General features: G+C 33.4%; 1 protein-coding gene across 3 annotated transcripts in view; it reads right to left on the bottom strand.

Moving 5' to 3' along the window:
- LOC111885796 (protein LURP-one-related 10-like) overlaps positions 1-14,232 on the bottom strand; it is a 38,015-nt gene extending 23,783 nt beyond the window's left edge. Inside the window, exons 1-9 of one of the 3 annotated variants that reach the window (XM_052766978.1) lie at positions 13,752-14,230; positions 13,157-13,390; positions 11,291-13,017; positions 9,866-10,462; positions 9,406-9,782; positions 8,629-9,325; positions 8,321-8,500; positions 7,695-8,232; positions 7,141-7,594 (exon numbers count right to left, since the gene is read on the bottom strand). In XM_052766978.1, coding sequence (XP_052622938.1) covers positions 12,811-13,017; positions 13,157-13,390; positions 13,752-13,985 — 675 coding nt within the window. In that variant the 5' untranslated portion in view covers positions 13,986-14,230 and the 3' untranslated portion in view covers positions 7,141-7,594; positions 7,695-8,232; positions 8,321-8,500; ... (2 more) ...; positions 9,866-10,462; positions 11,291-12,810. Of the gene's footprint in view, positions 1-7,140; positions 7,595-7,694; positions 8,233-8,320; positions 8,501-8,628; positions 9,326-9,405; positions 9,783-9,865; positions 10,463-11,290; positions 13,018-13,156; positions 13,391-13,751 lie in introns of those variants that run through there. The other 2 variants (XM_052766977.1, XM_052766979.1) reach the window with 2 other exon arrangements.
- Between the last annotated feature and the right edge of the window lie 4,387 nt (positions 14,233-18,619).

Below are 18,619 nucleotides of genomic sequence, written 5' to 3' on the forward strand. Positions count from 1 at the left end.
TCAACTTCTTACTTGAATTACAACACTTGTCCCATGCTCCTAGCATGCACACAATGTTTACCTATGGTTCTTACTTTGTGAAATAGATCATATTGAACACATTTCCAATCATTCTCATTTCTCAACTCCAAATCCTTTTTCCATAAGTTAAAGAATATCAAATTCTTGCTACTTATAGAATATGCTAGATTCTAACATTCTATGCAACTTATCCTTTCGTAATGTCACCGCACCAAAGTCACAAAGACTATTGCCAATGATATTACAAAGTCCTCTATCGGAGATTGTTACAAGACAATTCCATAGACGTGATGTCTCTCACTCAAAGTACATTCTTTGAACATTCTTTTGCATAGAAGTTTCTAATCTAATCATAGATTTCTCAATATTCAATTCCCAATATGGACACACTTTCATATGTTCCATATGACAACTCATTCTTAATAGAATCTTATCTATTCGTAATGATGTCGATATGGTTCATCCAATATGGAAAAATTTCCATATTTTCCAATACTATACTTCCAACTACTCACAAGGGACCAATCCTCGTCGAACTTGGATTGTCCTTTGATAGTTGTTTAATTATTTTAGTCAAAACCAATTCTAGTCCCTTTTCCCTCTAAATGCGCTCGGCATTTGGAAAATTTTAGAATGGTCAAACATTAAAACATTTGCAATCGATCCTATACCCGAAGCGTATGGGACACGACGCATAATGTTTTATTTGCTATGTTCTCAAAATTCGAATTGTGAAGAGGGATGCCGTAATCATAATCGAAATTTTAAGAACACACTTTATACCTTTGACTAAATTTTATTAACATTTCTCAACCTAAACCTTTAGATTTGAAATGAAGCATAATATTCTCTCCCTTAATTATAGCAAAACAACTCTTCAACTATTGCGACTTTGCAAAGTATGACTCATGTTTTCTATAATTAATATTGCTAACCTTGCAATACTTTCCTTAATAATCATACAATCATAACATTTATGCTCCCACTATCATGATGATTATTATAAAACATAACACTTATGCTCCCACTAGCTTCGACATGTATTCATAAACATCTTAACTTTCAGAAAACAATACTTATTGAATTTCTTAAGTTCATGTTTTTAATACTTAGTGCTTTGATAATCTTTTATCAAGGTTTCTTGAACTTATACACATTTTCATTCGATAGTCCATATGTGTGTCTAAACAATTAAGACTAATTGTCAAACCTCACAATTCAAATTATGGAAAGGGATACCGTAACCATAATCGAATTCGAGAATGCAATTTTACAATCACTATCTTCTTAAATCTTTCTTAGTGAAAGCATTTCCTCACAATCATTTTCATGAAAGAGGAAATCTTATGACACTTAGATTTGAGCGGTGTACGTGTTCCTATCCATGTGAATTTGTCAAAACCAAAGTTTACAACAAATTCAAACTCTTATGGATCGAACTTTCTTGATCTCGATTTCTTGCCTTTATGGTAGCACAACTGCCCACCATGTCTTCCAAGTAATTAAGCAGCTCACCCTTTCCTATCAATGTACCTTTCATTGATTAAGGTGCTTTGCCTTTTATGCGTTCAAAATGAGAACTCATAGAACTCACATGCATAATTAACTCGATTGGATTGGCACAGAATCAAAATAATGTCAACACGATAGGTTGTAAACCTCAACTCGTGTGCTAGTGATGATCGATAAGGTTTATTTGATTTGTTCTTGAAACCTTTCAAGACCATTAAGACTCCCACTGACTCCTTGACATATAAGATTCTCTTGTCAATAAACATTTCTTGACAAACAAATATTCAAGAGTTAGTGTAGTTTTTATCAAAACACTTCATAAATTGGTCCTAGTTGGTCTTTGTCTTATCCAAGACATCAGCAAGCCGTTTTTCAGTCGTTTTGATTGCCTTCTTACTCTTTTTTATCCAATCTTTATGCTCTTTGATTTTGTTTTTATTGAGGTCTATCCATTCTTGAGCCTGTTTGCATTCCGATGCAATATCATTAGCAAGTTGAGTGAGAAGTCGGGATAACTCTTTGTCCTCTTCTTGTTGTTCTTCAGCCTTCTTCAATTCTTCAAAATTTTCATGTGACATATATGGCCCGGCCGAAGAGGGTGTAAAAAAAGGGGTCTACCGAATCACAGTAGTAACAATCTACATCGTTGCATGAGCAAACTTCGAATTTTTGTGAGGAACTCATAATAAAGTCGACATTGTAATAAACTTGATCTATAAGTGGTATTTACACATACTAGACAGTAATGACAAGTCCAACTTTGAAATGACTAGACAGTAATGACAAGTCACTGTAGTAACCTGCACATCGCAGTGGGACCCTTAAGTGACAAGAGATAAATGACATTTTGGCATGACAAAACACTGCATAAAGCTGAAAATCGTAGTCCAAATATAACCATTTCGTAGTCAAAGTATTAATTCATAGTCTATTTATTTATATAAATAGATGTTTAAGATCTAAAAACCAAACACCCAAATCACCTAAACGAAACAAACTCTCATTATTAGAAATGTCGTCGAATGCAGCAAGTTCTTCGAATGAAGTACCTGGTTCTAATTCTGAAAGGCCATGGACAACAAACGAGGTGTTAGTTCTAACACGATGCTGGCTAAGTGTTAAGGATGGTGTATCGTTACTTGCTCCCCCGCATTGCCTAATTGGTGATGAATGGAGTCGCATAACATCTTTGTTTAACCGGCCATGAGATGGGAGAAGGACAAAAAAGAGAAAAATCAGATGTTGTTACTAAGTGGATGGATGTAAAGGAAGAAGTGACATGGTTCAATCGAGCATGTAATTATGCGAAACGTAACAATGTTCGTTATCATGACGAAGAAGAGTTCTTGGAAGTTGTTACAGAGTTTTACATCTGTGAGCATGATGGCAGAGACTTCGAATATGAGGAAGTTTGGAAGGTTGTTAAAGATAAACAGTATTTCATGTAGACCGCTCTAATTTCTGTTAAGAATAACCCATGGACTTGTGTTTTACATTAATGCTTTGTTCGTATTATGTCGTTGTTTTTCATGTAATTGTTGTAATGTTTTTAATGGTTCATGGAATCCTTGTTACTAATGTATTCTAATTTATTGTGAAAACTAATGCAATGGCCATTTATTAACTCAAGTTAATCATACGAGTTGCTCACATAATAAACTAAAATATATTTTAAACAAATGAAATACATACGAAATAACCTAGTACTCACATAATAAACTAAAATAGATTTTAAACAAATGAAATACATACGAAATACATAAGAAAAACATGAAAATAACCTAGTACATGAAAATAACCTAGTACTCACATAATAAACTAAAATATATTTTAAACAAATGAAATACATACGAAATACATACGAAATACATGAAAATAACCTAGTACTCACATAATAAACTAAAATAGATTTTAAACAAACGAAATACATACGAAATACATAAGAAAAACATGAAAATAACCTAGTACATGAAAATAACGTAGTACTCACATAATAAACTAAAATGGATTTTAAACAAATGGGATATATTTCAAAATATTCCAAGGGACTTCAAACTAGAATTCCAACCCGTTACTTAATGACTTGTATTCCTCCTTAGCAGCTTCCAAGATGACCTCCTCAGTAGCATTTAAACGAGTGTCGTCAATTTTGGTATAAAGATCGTTGAATAATAGAACTTCGGTTTTCATTTCATACCATCTTGCTAAGATGTCTAGTTCGTCACGATCGTTTCTTATAGCCATTCGGTTTTCAGCATTGAAAATATTGGTTAAACGGCTCCAAAACATTGGATCGTTCAACTTGCTTGTCTCGTACATATGAATATAAGCATGTGTAAGAACCAAGAACTCTTCATTGCTCCATGATATAGAACTCATTTTGATTGAAACAAAGAGAGTAGAATCTAAAAAACAATATTTGAACAGCTGTATTGGTTTATTTAATAAAGTATTGCATGTAACTTAAGGTCAATTTATAGTAGTTTCTACACAAAATCGCAGTCCAATCTTCTAATATGTCTGAAATTCATAGTCAAAATTAACTGACGAATGCAGTGTACTATACTTATAACACAACAGATCACTGTTCGAGTTGACAATTCATCCCCGGTCGAATGACAACACAATACATTGTTGCTTGAATTGACAAGCCATTGCACTAGGAAAGTAAGGAGTCGTTATTGACAATTCATCCCCGGCAGGTGGCTTTGGAACTATACCGTTTTGAATATGATGGTAGCGATTTACCCACTTAGATGCATGAAATCTTTTAAAGAATGTCCCTTATTTTTAATATGCATGTTGGTTAAGTTAATTGTTTTTCGTTATTTAAGTTGCTTGTTGTTGTATGTGTGTAGTCGTTACTATTTAATAAACGCCCATTTCTTTTAATGTATGTTGTTTCCTCAATAGCCACTACATAGAACGCCATAAAATATAAATGGGGTACATAAATAACTAATACATAATATGACATAAAATATAAACTGGGTACATGGATAACTAATACGTAATACTACATAAAACATAAAGGTGCTACATGAATAACTACTGCATTGAGGGAGGTAACAGGACCACCGTTTTATTTGGTATTTCCCAATGCATATGTGATGGTATAGTATTCACCAACTCAGATCCATATGCAATTCGATACACATAATTAGTGAACTTGTAATCAACCATTCTGTGAATGGACTCAGATGTACGGGTTCTCAGACATGCTATAGCGTGGGCACATGGTATACCGCTTTTTTGCCATTTACCACAACTACATACCCTTCGTTCAAGTTGTACGTTGCTGGTGGCAAAATTGTCATCGACTTCAAATGTATCCCCATACAAACGTCTTGCATTACAATTATAAGACTTGTTGAGACTTTTTTGAACCTTACTCTCAACGTAAGGGGTCAACCCACCAGACAACCTCCCTGTAAAATTTGATATTTTAATAAAAATAGTAGCACAATAAAAAAACTAAATATAACAATCTCCCTTACCCGTCACTTCGGCCCGTTCAGCATACTTTGATTGTATCGACGTGGTGGTTAACTCAATTATCGTTGTTATAGGAAACTCACGTGTGGATATAGTTTGCAAAATTTCAGGGACGTCAATCGATTTAACATTGTAACGTATTTTTGGGAAAAATGCTCTTGTCCATTTTGAAATCGGTATATCGTCAAGCCAGTAAATTGGACTCGTAAGCAAGGTGCAGAAAGGTGGTTTCCTACATGTACTTTGCAACCTTTCCAAACACAAGTAAAAATCATCAATGCTATATGCATTGCATGACTTCCAAAACAACGATTCGACTTCTGTATTGTTATGTCCGACAGACTCACGTATCTTTCGAGCTATATCTTTAGGACAATATCCATGATAGGAATCCGGGTAGGCACTCTGAACACCAAAGTCTATGTTATCACATAGGTTGCTTATGAAACCAACCTCTATGTCCTCACCTAAACAATCTCTTAACCTCATCATGAATCATCTCAATGATTCTTCACACTGTAAGGTTCCCAAACCAATTGCTAAGAGTAGTGGTTCATGATTTCCATCTAAAGCCACTGCGAAGTACATTGTTGTCAGAAAGCTCCCAAGAAGGGGTAAATAACCCACATATATCAGCGGTATCATGCACCTAAGGAAGGTACGAATCTACATAAAAACGAACACATATTAGTGATAAGTAAAAACTAATCGAGATACATTACCATGAAATTATATAACTCAATAAAAGAAGTATGTTATACCACGCAACCTAAAGCCACAAAACAGAATTGAAAGCGGTTGGTATCAGTTTTCTTAATGGCCGTGAAGGTATTAGGATTTGTTCTTTGAAGGTTATGCAAGAAAATTGGTAGTTGAGAAAAGCTTCGTTCGCTGTAACTACTCATTTTCAATACCGATGATAGTGCTCTACAATCATCACACAAATGCAATATGAAACAAATGCAATTATAAATAGAAAATATTGTATCTCTACTATTCAAAATTCATAGTTTAACCTTTTAAATTCATAGTCAAACCAGTTCATTTCATAGTCAAATTTCACTGACCGACATGACAATACTACAGAATGTACTTGTCTGCATTTCGTAGTTCAACTTTTTGAATTCGTAGTTAAACCAGTTCATTTCATAGTCAAATTTCACTGACCGACATGACAATACTACAAAATGTACTTGTCTGCATTTCGTAGTTCAACTTTTTGAATTCGTAGTCAAACAAGTTCATTTCATAGTCAAATTTCACTGACTGACATGACAATACTACAGAATGTACTTGTCTGCATTTCGTAGTTCAACTTTTTGAATTCGTAGTCAAACCAGTTCATTTCATAGTCAAATTTCACTGACCAACATGACAATACTACAGAATGTACTTGTCTGCATTTCGTAGTTCAACTTTTTGAATTCATAGTCAAACCAGTTCATTTCATAGTCAAAAAGAATTGTCTGTAATATGATTTCTTCTATAAATGGGTGTCACTCAGCATGAAAAATTTAACTGAGAAAGTAACTCCGATTTAAAAGAAAAAGAAGGCTAATGGCATACTGCAATTGCGGAGGAGAACGTATCGTTAGGATTTCGGGTACAGCTAAAAACCCAGGAAGATTGTTTTACGCTTGCCCATATTTGGTATCATGTTGTTAACGTCATTCAAATTTAAACCCTCGTGTTTACATCACAAAAATTTATTTTCTTACTGTCAATGTTAAATTTAACAGGGACCAAAATGTGGGTTTATCAGTTGGGTTGATGAAGAGAAGGACCAATCATCTATGGTAATAGCTAAAGTAGCTAACTCTAATAAGCTCTTTTAATCAGAAAATAAGAAGTTAAAGATAGTGTTGATTTGTAGTTGGGTGTTGTTCTTGGCAGTTCTTGTTTACAAGTTGTAAGCTTTTCAATATTGTTTTTATGGTTTTGAAGTTGTTAAGTCAATAAATTGTTGTATTTGTAACGTTAAAACAAATGTTGTAGTCGTTCTTATGTTGTATGTATTGATAAGTAATTAGTAGGTCATTAATTTGTTGTAATTGTCGTAACGTTATATTTTTTGCCATCCGTTGAGTAAACTGTAAAAATAAACTAATAATCAAATCCAACATTAATTTATATATACAATTATATAATCCAACTACATAGGACCAAGACTAGACCCCCAAATAATTTTTGCCATCCGTAGACGGAACTCTAAAGCTGCGTTCTTTGGGTCAATAAGAACACGTATTGGTTGACCTGAAACCAATTGCTCCATAAACATACAAACAAAAACACCGCAATCTCCCAAATGACTACTTTGTTGGGGAACATTTTCTTCATAAATGAATTGCATATTCAATGGAATCCTTGGGATGTTCCTCCGGGCCCAATACTTAATCTTGTCCAAATAATTTGCCACCCGACGTTCAAATTTGGAAAAGATTCCTTTATATTTGAATTTTTCATAAGCCCCTCTACCAAGACTGTCATAAATATGCACTTCCATTGACGCTAATCGTAGTTCCCCAAATAGCCAATGATTAGGGGATGAATGAATCGGCAATAAGACCTGTATAAGGATCAGAAAATAAAATTATGTTTATTTACATCACAATACAAAAACATAACAAAAAAACGATATTATTTTCAATATAAACAATTAAGTTTACCGTATCAACATCCCACCAAGCAACCATGAAGTTGGGGTATGTAGCAATACCAGTCATAAATGCCCTCCAGTCCTGTCCTTCTTCCAAAGCATGAGAAACAAAAAAATTTGGAGGCATTATTGTATGTCGGTTGCTCTCAAACCGTCTCTCCATCAATAGTCGGTACCAAATGGTTATATGTTGCACACATGATAGTTTTGTTATTGACTAAAAAACAATTAACTTTTAAAATAATAAATTAACAATTAATTTACCGCTGACTCCAACCATCCTTCGTGTGTATGCCCAAACAATAAGCTCCAAAAATCTCTATCTAACATGAAATTAAACAAATGATGCTGGACATCATATGAATGAAATATATAATTTTGGATGACAACCTCACCGCCTGCTACGTAAGGTTGCATGCTACGTAAGGTTGCAGGCGCAACATGGAGAAGTCATGAGCAACACCAAAAACTGGAGGAGGAACGGAGCTTGTTGATTTGATATCAACCTTCTTTTTTGTTCTTCTTTTTGGCTTCGGTGTCGTGTGCAACTAAAAACAATATTCAAATGTTTAAATCTATATCTTTCAGATAATTCACGTAAACATAAAATCATCAGTTTATAAATAAAACGAATACCTCGGTGTAAGGAGGGCACAAATATTGTGATGGTTTTCGAGTCCTCGGTTTATCGGGTGTAACTTCTTTGCCATCATCATCATCAAAATAATCTACAATTCCCGTTATTATTAGTTCGTCTTCGTCCGGCACATCATCATCAAATTTGTTCCCCGCATTGTCATTCCTCTCCTCCCACTCCTACATTAAAAATAAAACTTTATACTTAATAACGAAATACACATAATTTAATAAGCAATAATATCTAATTAAATAAATGATTTAATCTACTAAAAACAAAATATTTATATTAATGTAACTATAAGAACCTCTTTAACTTCACTATAATCATTTACATCAAACACATCATCATCAAATTTGTTCCCCGCATACTCATTCCTCTCCTCCAACACCTACATTAAAAATATAACTTTTTACTTAATAACGAAAGACACTTTATTAAAAAGTAATTATTAAAATCGTAAAGGTAATATCTATAACAACCTTGTCGTCTTGAATATCACCAAAACATTTTCAGTTGTATTGTTTTTATTCATCACTTCATCTTGCACAACTTATATTTTCAAATATAAAATATGAACACAGGTATTCATATATGTTAATAAAATTTAAAAAATAATGTAGCGTGTAACTAACTCGTTCATCATATTTTGTTTGGAATACTCCAGGCTCCTCAAAACTGATGTCATTCCAAAATTCTTCATTATTTACTTCTTCAACAAAAACCTCTCTAGGTTTTTGCTTCGTAAAGACATGTTGTTCCAGTGCATGTAGCCGTTTCAACACCTCGTCTAGTTTGTGTTTCCCATTGCCCCGACCTCTACCATGAGAACGACCACTGGACGACATACTAGACGAAGATTTGTCTTGTCTCCTAAAATGGTCCCGTACTGGGGATGGAACTGCTTTCCCTTCACCATATACATACTCTTGAAATGACATATAATAAAAAGATGTCATCTCACCATCACCCGGTAACATGTTTTGTCTTGGTGGTTGCCCCTCCTAAAAAATTAAACATATTAAAAATGCATATAAAAGTCTAATAATCAAGTTTATTAATTATAAACGAAATATTTTTAAACCTGCATCTTTGACCAAATCTTGTTCACGTCAACCCATTTTAATTTTTTTGTTCCACTCCATCGTTTCATCCGAGGCAAGTCTTTATTTTTTCTCAATGCAAATCCACATGCACGAACAGCCGGAATCATCTCATATATCCATATCTACAATTTTTTACAATTACAGTAATAAAAATTAAAATTAAAATAAAAAACATAACAATAAAACAATTTAAATATATGAAAATTTTTATACCTTTATTGGAGCCGTAAATCCTGAGACGGAGTACTTTAAAGTTTGACCACGCTCAGAAAGTGATAAATAATTATGTATTTTGTTCCATGTATCCTCAAGGTCAACATAAGTAAAATTCCAGAGATAGCTACCCCAAGCGAAGCTAACAAAACAAAAAAACAAAATTGGTTATTATATAAATTATAACTTTAATAAAATAGAACTTTTAACGTAAACAAAATATACCTGTTCCATAGATCCAAATTCTCAGCAAAAAAAAACCAATCTTGTGGCACCCGATCATTAACTTCTTTACCCAAAAAACCTTCACACAAAATGTATATCAAACATACTCTAACTGCATCAACGTCGTCAAGTGCTAGGAATGTTCGATTTAAAATTAAACGTTTCAGGTCGCCGATTTTCACCGAACTATTAGTATGGTCCGGAAATAGCCGTTCACGCAATAAACATCTTTTTTTACTGCTTAATAATTTTTCCAACCCTTTTCTCCCAATGTTTTTTGGATACTCCCCAAAATTGAAGCCGGTAATCAAACAAAACTCTTCCGGCCCATAAACCATTTTCGTATTGCCTACTCGAAAATATAATCGTTTTATTCCATCTGGAGATAAAAGGGTCCGGCCGGATCTGATGAATGAACATTTTATGAAACAATAATGCGTCCCCTTGTAAACGAGGGACATCAAAAAAATAACCAAATACGGTATCTCTGAAAATGGCAGGTCTGACATCATCTAAAACTTCAAATACTTCCCATATGTTACCGCCCGAGCCTTTTAAGTTCGCAAAGGCTTTCATATTGATAAAACTTAAATCATGCTGCAAAAAAAACATAAAAACAAATTAGAGAACTAAAAAATATTTTGTTTTTAAAATATATGATTACGAACTGCAATAAGTAAATAAACAATTAGTAATGTAAATACAATTTCTTAATTACTAATATATATATTTCCGATAAAAAACAATAACATACACATATATAAACAATTTTCCAAGTTATACAACAAATATATTTACGATAAAAAAACAATATCATACATAATTATATAAACATTTTATTAAACAAATTTTCAACTTAAACGACAAATATATCAACGACAAATTTTCAACTTAAACGACAAATATATAAACAATTTTTATCTTTCTAATAACCATATAAACAAACAATTTTTCAAATAAAACGACAACCAAATTAACAATTTCGCAACTTATACGATAACTTTATACAAATTTTCAACTTATACGACAAACACAAACAATTTCTAACAATATATATACAACAAATTTTCAACTTATACAAATGTTATACTTATACGACAAATATATACACAAACGACTATTTTGCACACACTATAATTTAACTATTTTTCACTTTATATAAACAATTATACGATAAGAATATACAAGTTTTTAGGTTATACAACAACTAAACAAACAACAAAAATAACAAATTGTAAACATTATCTACGCAGTCTCTACTTGTACATTCAAACAAACACTAACAAAATAACATTTAAACTTCAAGTATACTAAAGAAATATTAAAACTATCAAACACAACAAAATTACCCTTTTTAACACTAAATAATAAAACAAATGATAAAATAAAAAATAACTTTAAACATTAAAAGAGTTAAAATCTAACCATATTTGCGGGATTGTTGACATAATCCTCCATTTTCTTCAAAAACTAGCCAAAATTCCGAGAGAAGCCCAAAGATAGAGAGAGTTTTTGTGTAGAGAAGGGTGAAAAATGGAGAAAAAAAAAACGTTTATATAGTCAAAAACTAGGGTATTTCGCAAATGGAGCTTCTCATCTGCGAAAGTACAAGCACCTAAAGCACAGCTGTGGTTTAGGTGCTTGTACTTTCGCAGATGAGAAGGTCATTTCGCAGATGGGGCATCTCCATCTGCGAAATCGTTGGCTATTTTTGTAATTTCGATTTTTTTTGGCTATTTTTATAATACCATTAGTGTAAATGGCTATTTTTGTAAATTTCTCTATAATATATCCACGGATGTTTTTGATACATCCACATAATTTGTAAGTAAATTGACAGTTTTGCCCCTACCCTTGTCCCCCTTATCTCCGTTCCACCTTCTCTTTGATCGGTCTTTCCTTTCTCTCACCCCACAAAAAAAACCAATAAAACTCTAACTTACGTTTCCCTTTCTTAAATCCAGCTCCTCGATTTACCCCGCGTCTTTTTACTCCTCTTGTCGCCCGTCACTACAACATCATTGTCAAAACCCTTGCACCATCAAGAATACATAGGAAGCAGCCGGAAACACTCTAACCAATACCCATAAAGTTGCCAGAGAAAAAACAGGTTCGCCGGAGAAGGCGATGTTTACTGGAAGAAGACATTCACAGCCTCTAATTACCAAATACCATGAACAATTGCTAGAGTTTGGTGGTTGGATCTGCAACTCTCATCCTCTATCTTAATCGCCATATCTGGTGGTGGGCTCAACTAAGTTTCAGTGACCATAGCAAAGCTATTTTCAGATGCAAAAAAAAAACACCGTTACAGATCACATATCAAAAGCAGTTGCAGATGGGTAAAATCAAGCAAAAAATGCACAATTACAAAGCACAATCGCAAAGCTTTCTGACAGTTTCTTTCTCTATGTAAAATGTTGAATTATGAACGATCCTTTTGCTCAATGCTGGTTCGGGAGAACCCACTTTCAGTTTGGTAAACACAATGATTTTCTCGCCAGAGTTTTGCTGGCTTCTTTGACTTTCTTGCTGGAATGTGAGGATTGTGTGTTTCTTGAAGTGGGTTTCGCCGGTTTTGTTATTATCTTGTTATTAAGATCTCTCTCAGGTGACAAATGAAAATAAGCATGAAATCAGTTACCTTTTACTGGCTGAAGGGATGACCAAACAAAGAGGAGGGGGAAGGGATAAGTAAGTAGGGCTAAAAATTGTCAATTTACTTAAAAATCCTGTGGATGAATCAAAAACATTCGTGGATATATCACTTCCCATAACTTAATTACTTCTAATTAACACAATTAAGGAAACATAATTTGAGCCTATCATGGTAATCATACCATATCCATCACGATTTGAAAAGATGATACGAATTGCCGGATAAACCATATATAAACCCGTTGATCCATGGAAGAATTTAGGAATAGAGAATGCAACTAATATGACTATAAAAGGAGTATTATGCCAACAACGTTAGTCACACCTCCAACAACTTGCACAACACCTTTACTTTTTTTGTCGGAGTCTTCCATAGCCTCAACAATTGCTATAATTGTGATCACAAACGCAAAGTCCACATTGGGAGAAATGGTCACCTTGAATTTCTCATTAACGAACTTTATAATATTCTCCGATGACTGCATTTTGCACATCTACAGGAATAAATATGTCATTAGTAAGTTTCAGATTGAGCTTTAAGTTACTTACAGAATCTTTTGAGTTATACAGACATAACTGAAAACATGGAACTCTACTAGAAAACCAACTAAAAAGGTTTGAAAATTAAATTACTTGGGCTATTGTGGTTGAAGTATCTCCCATATAAATAGTGCAGTTTCTCTTCGACCAGCTTCCTGCGACCTTGAAATCACAAACATTTTTACTACTGGTTTTATTTGCCAAGAACACGTTTACATCACTCTTAAGCAGCTGGATCACGCAATGCTTTTTTTTGGTAAATATCATATCCGATTTGCTTTCACTGTCACCCCTGAATACATACCATCCATCGTGTACAGTCATGCTCTGGAAAATAAATCAGTCCATTTAAATGTTAAATTTAGCATCAAAATTTCAAAACAATATATATATATATATATATATATATATATATATATATATATATATATATATATATATAAGGATTTAGGGTTTAGGGGTTAGGGTTTAGGATTACCCTAAACCCTTTATAAACATCTAAAGTTAGAGGTTCTTACGGTTCTTAACATTTTTGGTTCTCATTTGAACCACTCCCTATATATATATATATATATATATATATATATATATATATATATATATATATATATATATATATATATATATATATATATATATATATATATATATATATATATATATTAAAAGTTAAAGTTAATAAAGTCACCTTATTGCGCATCACAACGATGGGTTGGTCATCAATATCGAGTAGTACTCGCTGCTCATGAAAGAACGAGTCGCATGGTTTCACTTTGAACATGATTTTATGGTTAATATCTGTAATCAAAAGGATTCCGCTTGAAATTCTATCAACTATAAGATCGAGTTGATGTGGTGCCAGGAATTGAGACCCTATCACAGAAACCGGAGAGGATGAAGGTGCTTTGTTGGATTGAGCCATCGCCAATACTCCACACTGCAGAGAGGTCGTTCATGATAGAGAGTGTGAGTGAAAGGCTTCTTATCAGACTATAAGGAAGATTTGTCCCTATGGGCCGATTACTTTTCTTGGGTTATATAGGAAGTTTGTCAGACGCAACGCAGGATTGTATTGGCAAATTAAGCCTGACCTCGTCTCTGGTGTAGTGCTCTCTTATTTGGTGAGAATGACGACATCCACACCTCCGTACATATTTGTTTTTAGATAGGTTAGCACAAGGGTTAATTATTTTGTTTAATCTGTTTGAGAAAATATGATAGTTGCATGGATAATCAATATTTGAACTTAAATTCTTAGTTATTTACTGTATATTATTTGGTAATAAAAGTTGCAAATAAATGTTAAAAATATAACAATGATAAACAATATCTCGTGATTTTAAATTTATCAATAAGTTATTTTTTACTGTTGTATGTTGTGTAATTACTTTATATTTATTTATTAAATAAGAAATGACATAAATAGATTATAATTATGTGGTAATTACATAATAACATTTTTAAATAAGAACCATTAAACGTGTGTATAATATTTACGTATTACATTCTTGTAGTTCATATTGACCAACACAGAAAACCTTTGATTCTTTTTTTCCGGAAGAACCGGGAGAATTATATTAATTGGATTTTGTAACCATTGCGTTTCAATGTAAGTTTAAATCAGTTAATGGTTTCGGTTATCGGTAAATATCGGCTACCCATGTTGAAAAATTAACTATATTGTTTAAATAAATATAAAATACATTGCTATAAAAGGTTAAAAACAAAAAGTAGACTGCTATTATGCAAATCTTTTATTGAACGTTTTGCACATAATTAACTTTGATTTTTATTAGTATTTGGTATAATTAAAATGCAATATTTATGTTAAGAGTAGTCTGTTCCTACCCATAGTTTGAGAAAAACCGCATGTTTGTTTAGATTTGTTTATTTATACACCAAAAGAAACTACGCACATTGCAATTCTGCAAACGTTATATTAGCCCTTGATAGAATTATGAAAGTTTGAAAGTGTGGAGACCGTAATCTTTAATCCATTTTCCCTTGATGCCCTTCAATCAACTTAAACTTGAAACATCTTACATCTACACAAAATTGCAAGCGCTTATTCATTTCATGATTTATTGACTTTCATTTATTCAATTTTATGAGCACTAATTGATGGTTTTTAAAGAATATGTAATTAATAACATATCTAAAATTTATTAGGTAAAACTCACAAAAAGGTAGAAAATAATCCTAATGATCAATATAGAAAAGTAGTTAAAAGTTTCTTAATTCTAATTGTATCTTTGTATACTTTTATAAGCTGATTACACTTGAGTTATTTTGATTTTTATCAGAGCTTTTATAAATTATAGTAGATACTGGATTAATAAATAATATTTTAGAACTGTATATTAAATATAAGGTTATTCTTCCAAGGGTTGATGAAATGGAGTTGTATATTTGTAAAAAAAGTGGTAAAAGGTGTAAAACCGTTACGATTTAGAACTACTCAATAAACACACAAATATCAGGATGATGAAGACACTAAGACATATAACAAATAACACAAGGATATTTAACATTTTTCAGTGGGTCGGAGTAATCAAGCTACGTCCACATACAAACTAGAAATATCTGATATTTGACAATCAATGCTGATATACACACACTCACATACGCTCTTTTCTGTGCATACTCTTAATATTACAATCAATGAGATTATTTATAGTGACGTTGACCTAAATCTTATGGGCCGGTTCATGGGCCTATGATGTCGTCGGCATAGACCGACCTTGAATCCACATACCCAAATTTTCAATTGAGGTAGAACATACACTTGTTTACTAAGGGGGAAGGAATGGAGAACACCGTAGGCAAAGATCATGAGATGAACTTCACTTCCCGTAGTTGCGCTTTGTTACATGCATTCACTACAAAAGCTTCATACTTTAGTCTTCAATAGACGCTTCACTTCCTTTAAACCACGACTTCGCTTTCTACTGAAGCCTTACCTCTTTCTAGCTGTGATCCTTGGTCATCCTTGGTCAAGAGTATCCTTTATCTTTGAAACCTTCACTAAGTGAATACTCCATGGCTATTCTCTAGACCAAATCTCATAACCGTGTTCCTCGGTTTGGTGTTAGATCATGCTTAACACCCAAAAATCTCTCACTTGTAGGCTAATCGAACCTCTATTGACCTCCAAGCAATACAACCAAAAATATTTCTTTCTTGTTAATTTGTAACCCCATAAATTTCCAAACAAAATTTTTATTTAAAAATCACATTAATTTCATTATCACAACCATAAAAATCACCAAATATCGAGTTATAAAAAGAACATGTTCATTAATTGTTTAAAACACAATCAAGTACCCTCCAAAAACATATCTCCATCTCGTGTGTGTACAATCAAACCGGTGCCTTCCTGTGATCCTTAGAAGTACCTGAAACACAAAACACATAACACGGTAAACACGAAGCTTAGTGAGTTTCCCAAATACCAAACATATCTCATTAGCCTCTCATGGATATACTTAGATAAGACCCTCCGGTTAATGTGTCTCCGTGGGACCCTCCGGTCCCAGAACTCGGGTGGACCCTCCGGTCAATGTGTCTCAGTAAGCTCAGAATAATACGCATCATAAATCACAAAGACAGAATGCATGATATCACAATACTCAATATAAACACATAAGACCCTCCGATCACACACAAAGTTACAACTCTAGGTAAGTATAATGAAAAGACTCACCTCGTAAGAAATCGGATAACCTCGAACTCAAATCACCGTTCTAGCCTCCACCTAACACATACGATAATTATCTCTAATTAATGATAGCTCTCAAAAAAGCTAGACTAAACCCTTCTACAAACTCACAGAAGGATAAAATACCATTTTACCCTTCATAGCCTTAATAGCCCACAAATTAACCAAACCCTAAAAGTCAACGGCAGCGCGTACGCCGTGTGTACCAACCCATCGAGGATTCTCGACCTTAGCTCCATCGCCATGCATGCATCGAGGATTCTCGACCCTACGCTGTGTATACTGGGATTACGCTCAGCGTACCTCCCAGTTTTGCTCTTCCTACTCATTTGGTATTAATTCGTTTAGACCTTAGCTCAAATCTTAGATCTGGACGCCCTAAAGGCTTATACTCCAAAAAGTCTACGACTTTAAGCCTTTGCATGGCTGATAAAGTCACAAACACCAAAAGTCTCACTCTCTATTCTCAAGAATGCTCAATTCTCATGCATGGGTTGGTTTAAATGTCCAAGTATCGATTTTTATGACTCTACACCACTAAAAACACTTAAAAGAGCTGATAATAAACTCTGGAGCTCAATATTTCATAAAGCATCCAACTTTGGGACCAAAACCCTAAAATGAACTAAAATGATGCACAAATCAAAATGGTGAGAACGCTTTGAGCTTTATGTCTCTAACTGAAGCTCCAACCACAGATAAGCTTAGATCAAAAGCCTGGACACCCACTCCTTCCTCTTTAAAGCTCCTTATTCACTCCAAAGAAACCACAAGAACACTTAATAGCTCACAAATGGACATACAAGCTCAAGGGACAAGAAATTAGGTTTGAGAGGGTTGATGTTTGGGAATGATGGCCAGAAATGAGACCATCATGTCCTTTAAATAGGGACACACCCTAATATAGGGTTTTCACTCTGGGCCTAGTATGCCCAGCGTACCCTATGGTACGCCTAGCATACTAGGTGGCTTTCGCTTCAAAAACACGCACATGAGTACATTGAGCGTACACACACGAACTCCCCGCGTACTCATTTACCAAAAAGGCCTAACATGTCGGCCAACCATTTAAACAAGAAATGTATTATTCCATGACACACAAGGTGTATCTTGCAGCTCCTAGGTTCCTGAAGATACATACGTTTGAAAACAATACGTCAAGAATAATGTTGGTGAACTTTATATGTTTTGACTATGTATGTTTTTATGAAGGTTGTAAAAATCGTCCGACGGTCGACTGGTGTTAAGAGATTAATCGGTCTTGGTGGCGATTAATCGGAACCATAGATTATTAATAAAATATTACAATTAATCAAATATTTATATATCTTAAGAAAAACAAGTACTTCAAAATTAGAAAATAAGAAAATTTGTAAGTTGAAAATTTGAAATTAAGAAAATATGAACATTTTCGTATTATATTTGAAATTTTGAAAATTTGAAAACTTTGGATTAAAAAAAAGAGTTGATTTTTTGAAATTTTTTTGACCTTTTTTGACTTTTTTCTCCGACTTTGTCAACTTTTGTTGACTTTTGTTGACTGATTAAACCCGCCAAGACCGTTTAATCCCACCAAAGCTGACTAATCCTAAATTTCCGATTAATACCCTAATCCTCGACGGTTGGAGAACGCCTAGCGGTTAATCCACCATTAATTGCCGATTATCCCGATTTCTACAACCATGGTTTTATAGTCAAAACTATGTGTAGACTAATGAATTATAAAAGTAAAAGGCAACATGTTCTACAATTGTAAACATATACAAGTAAAAGATATTTGTTTATCGTTTTGACTTCTTGTGTTTTTATAATAAAAAATGTGTATAGACCAATGAATT

The sequence above is a fragment of the Lactuca sativa genome, chromosome 8 (assembly GCF_002870075.4).
Source record: "Lactuca sativa cultivar Salinas chromosome 8, Lsat_Salinas_v11, whole genome shotgun sequence".
NCBI classification, from domain to species: domain Eukaryota; kingdom Viridiplantae; phylum Streptophyta; class Magnoliopsida; order Asterales; family Asteraceae; genus Lactuca; species Lactuca sativa.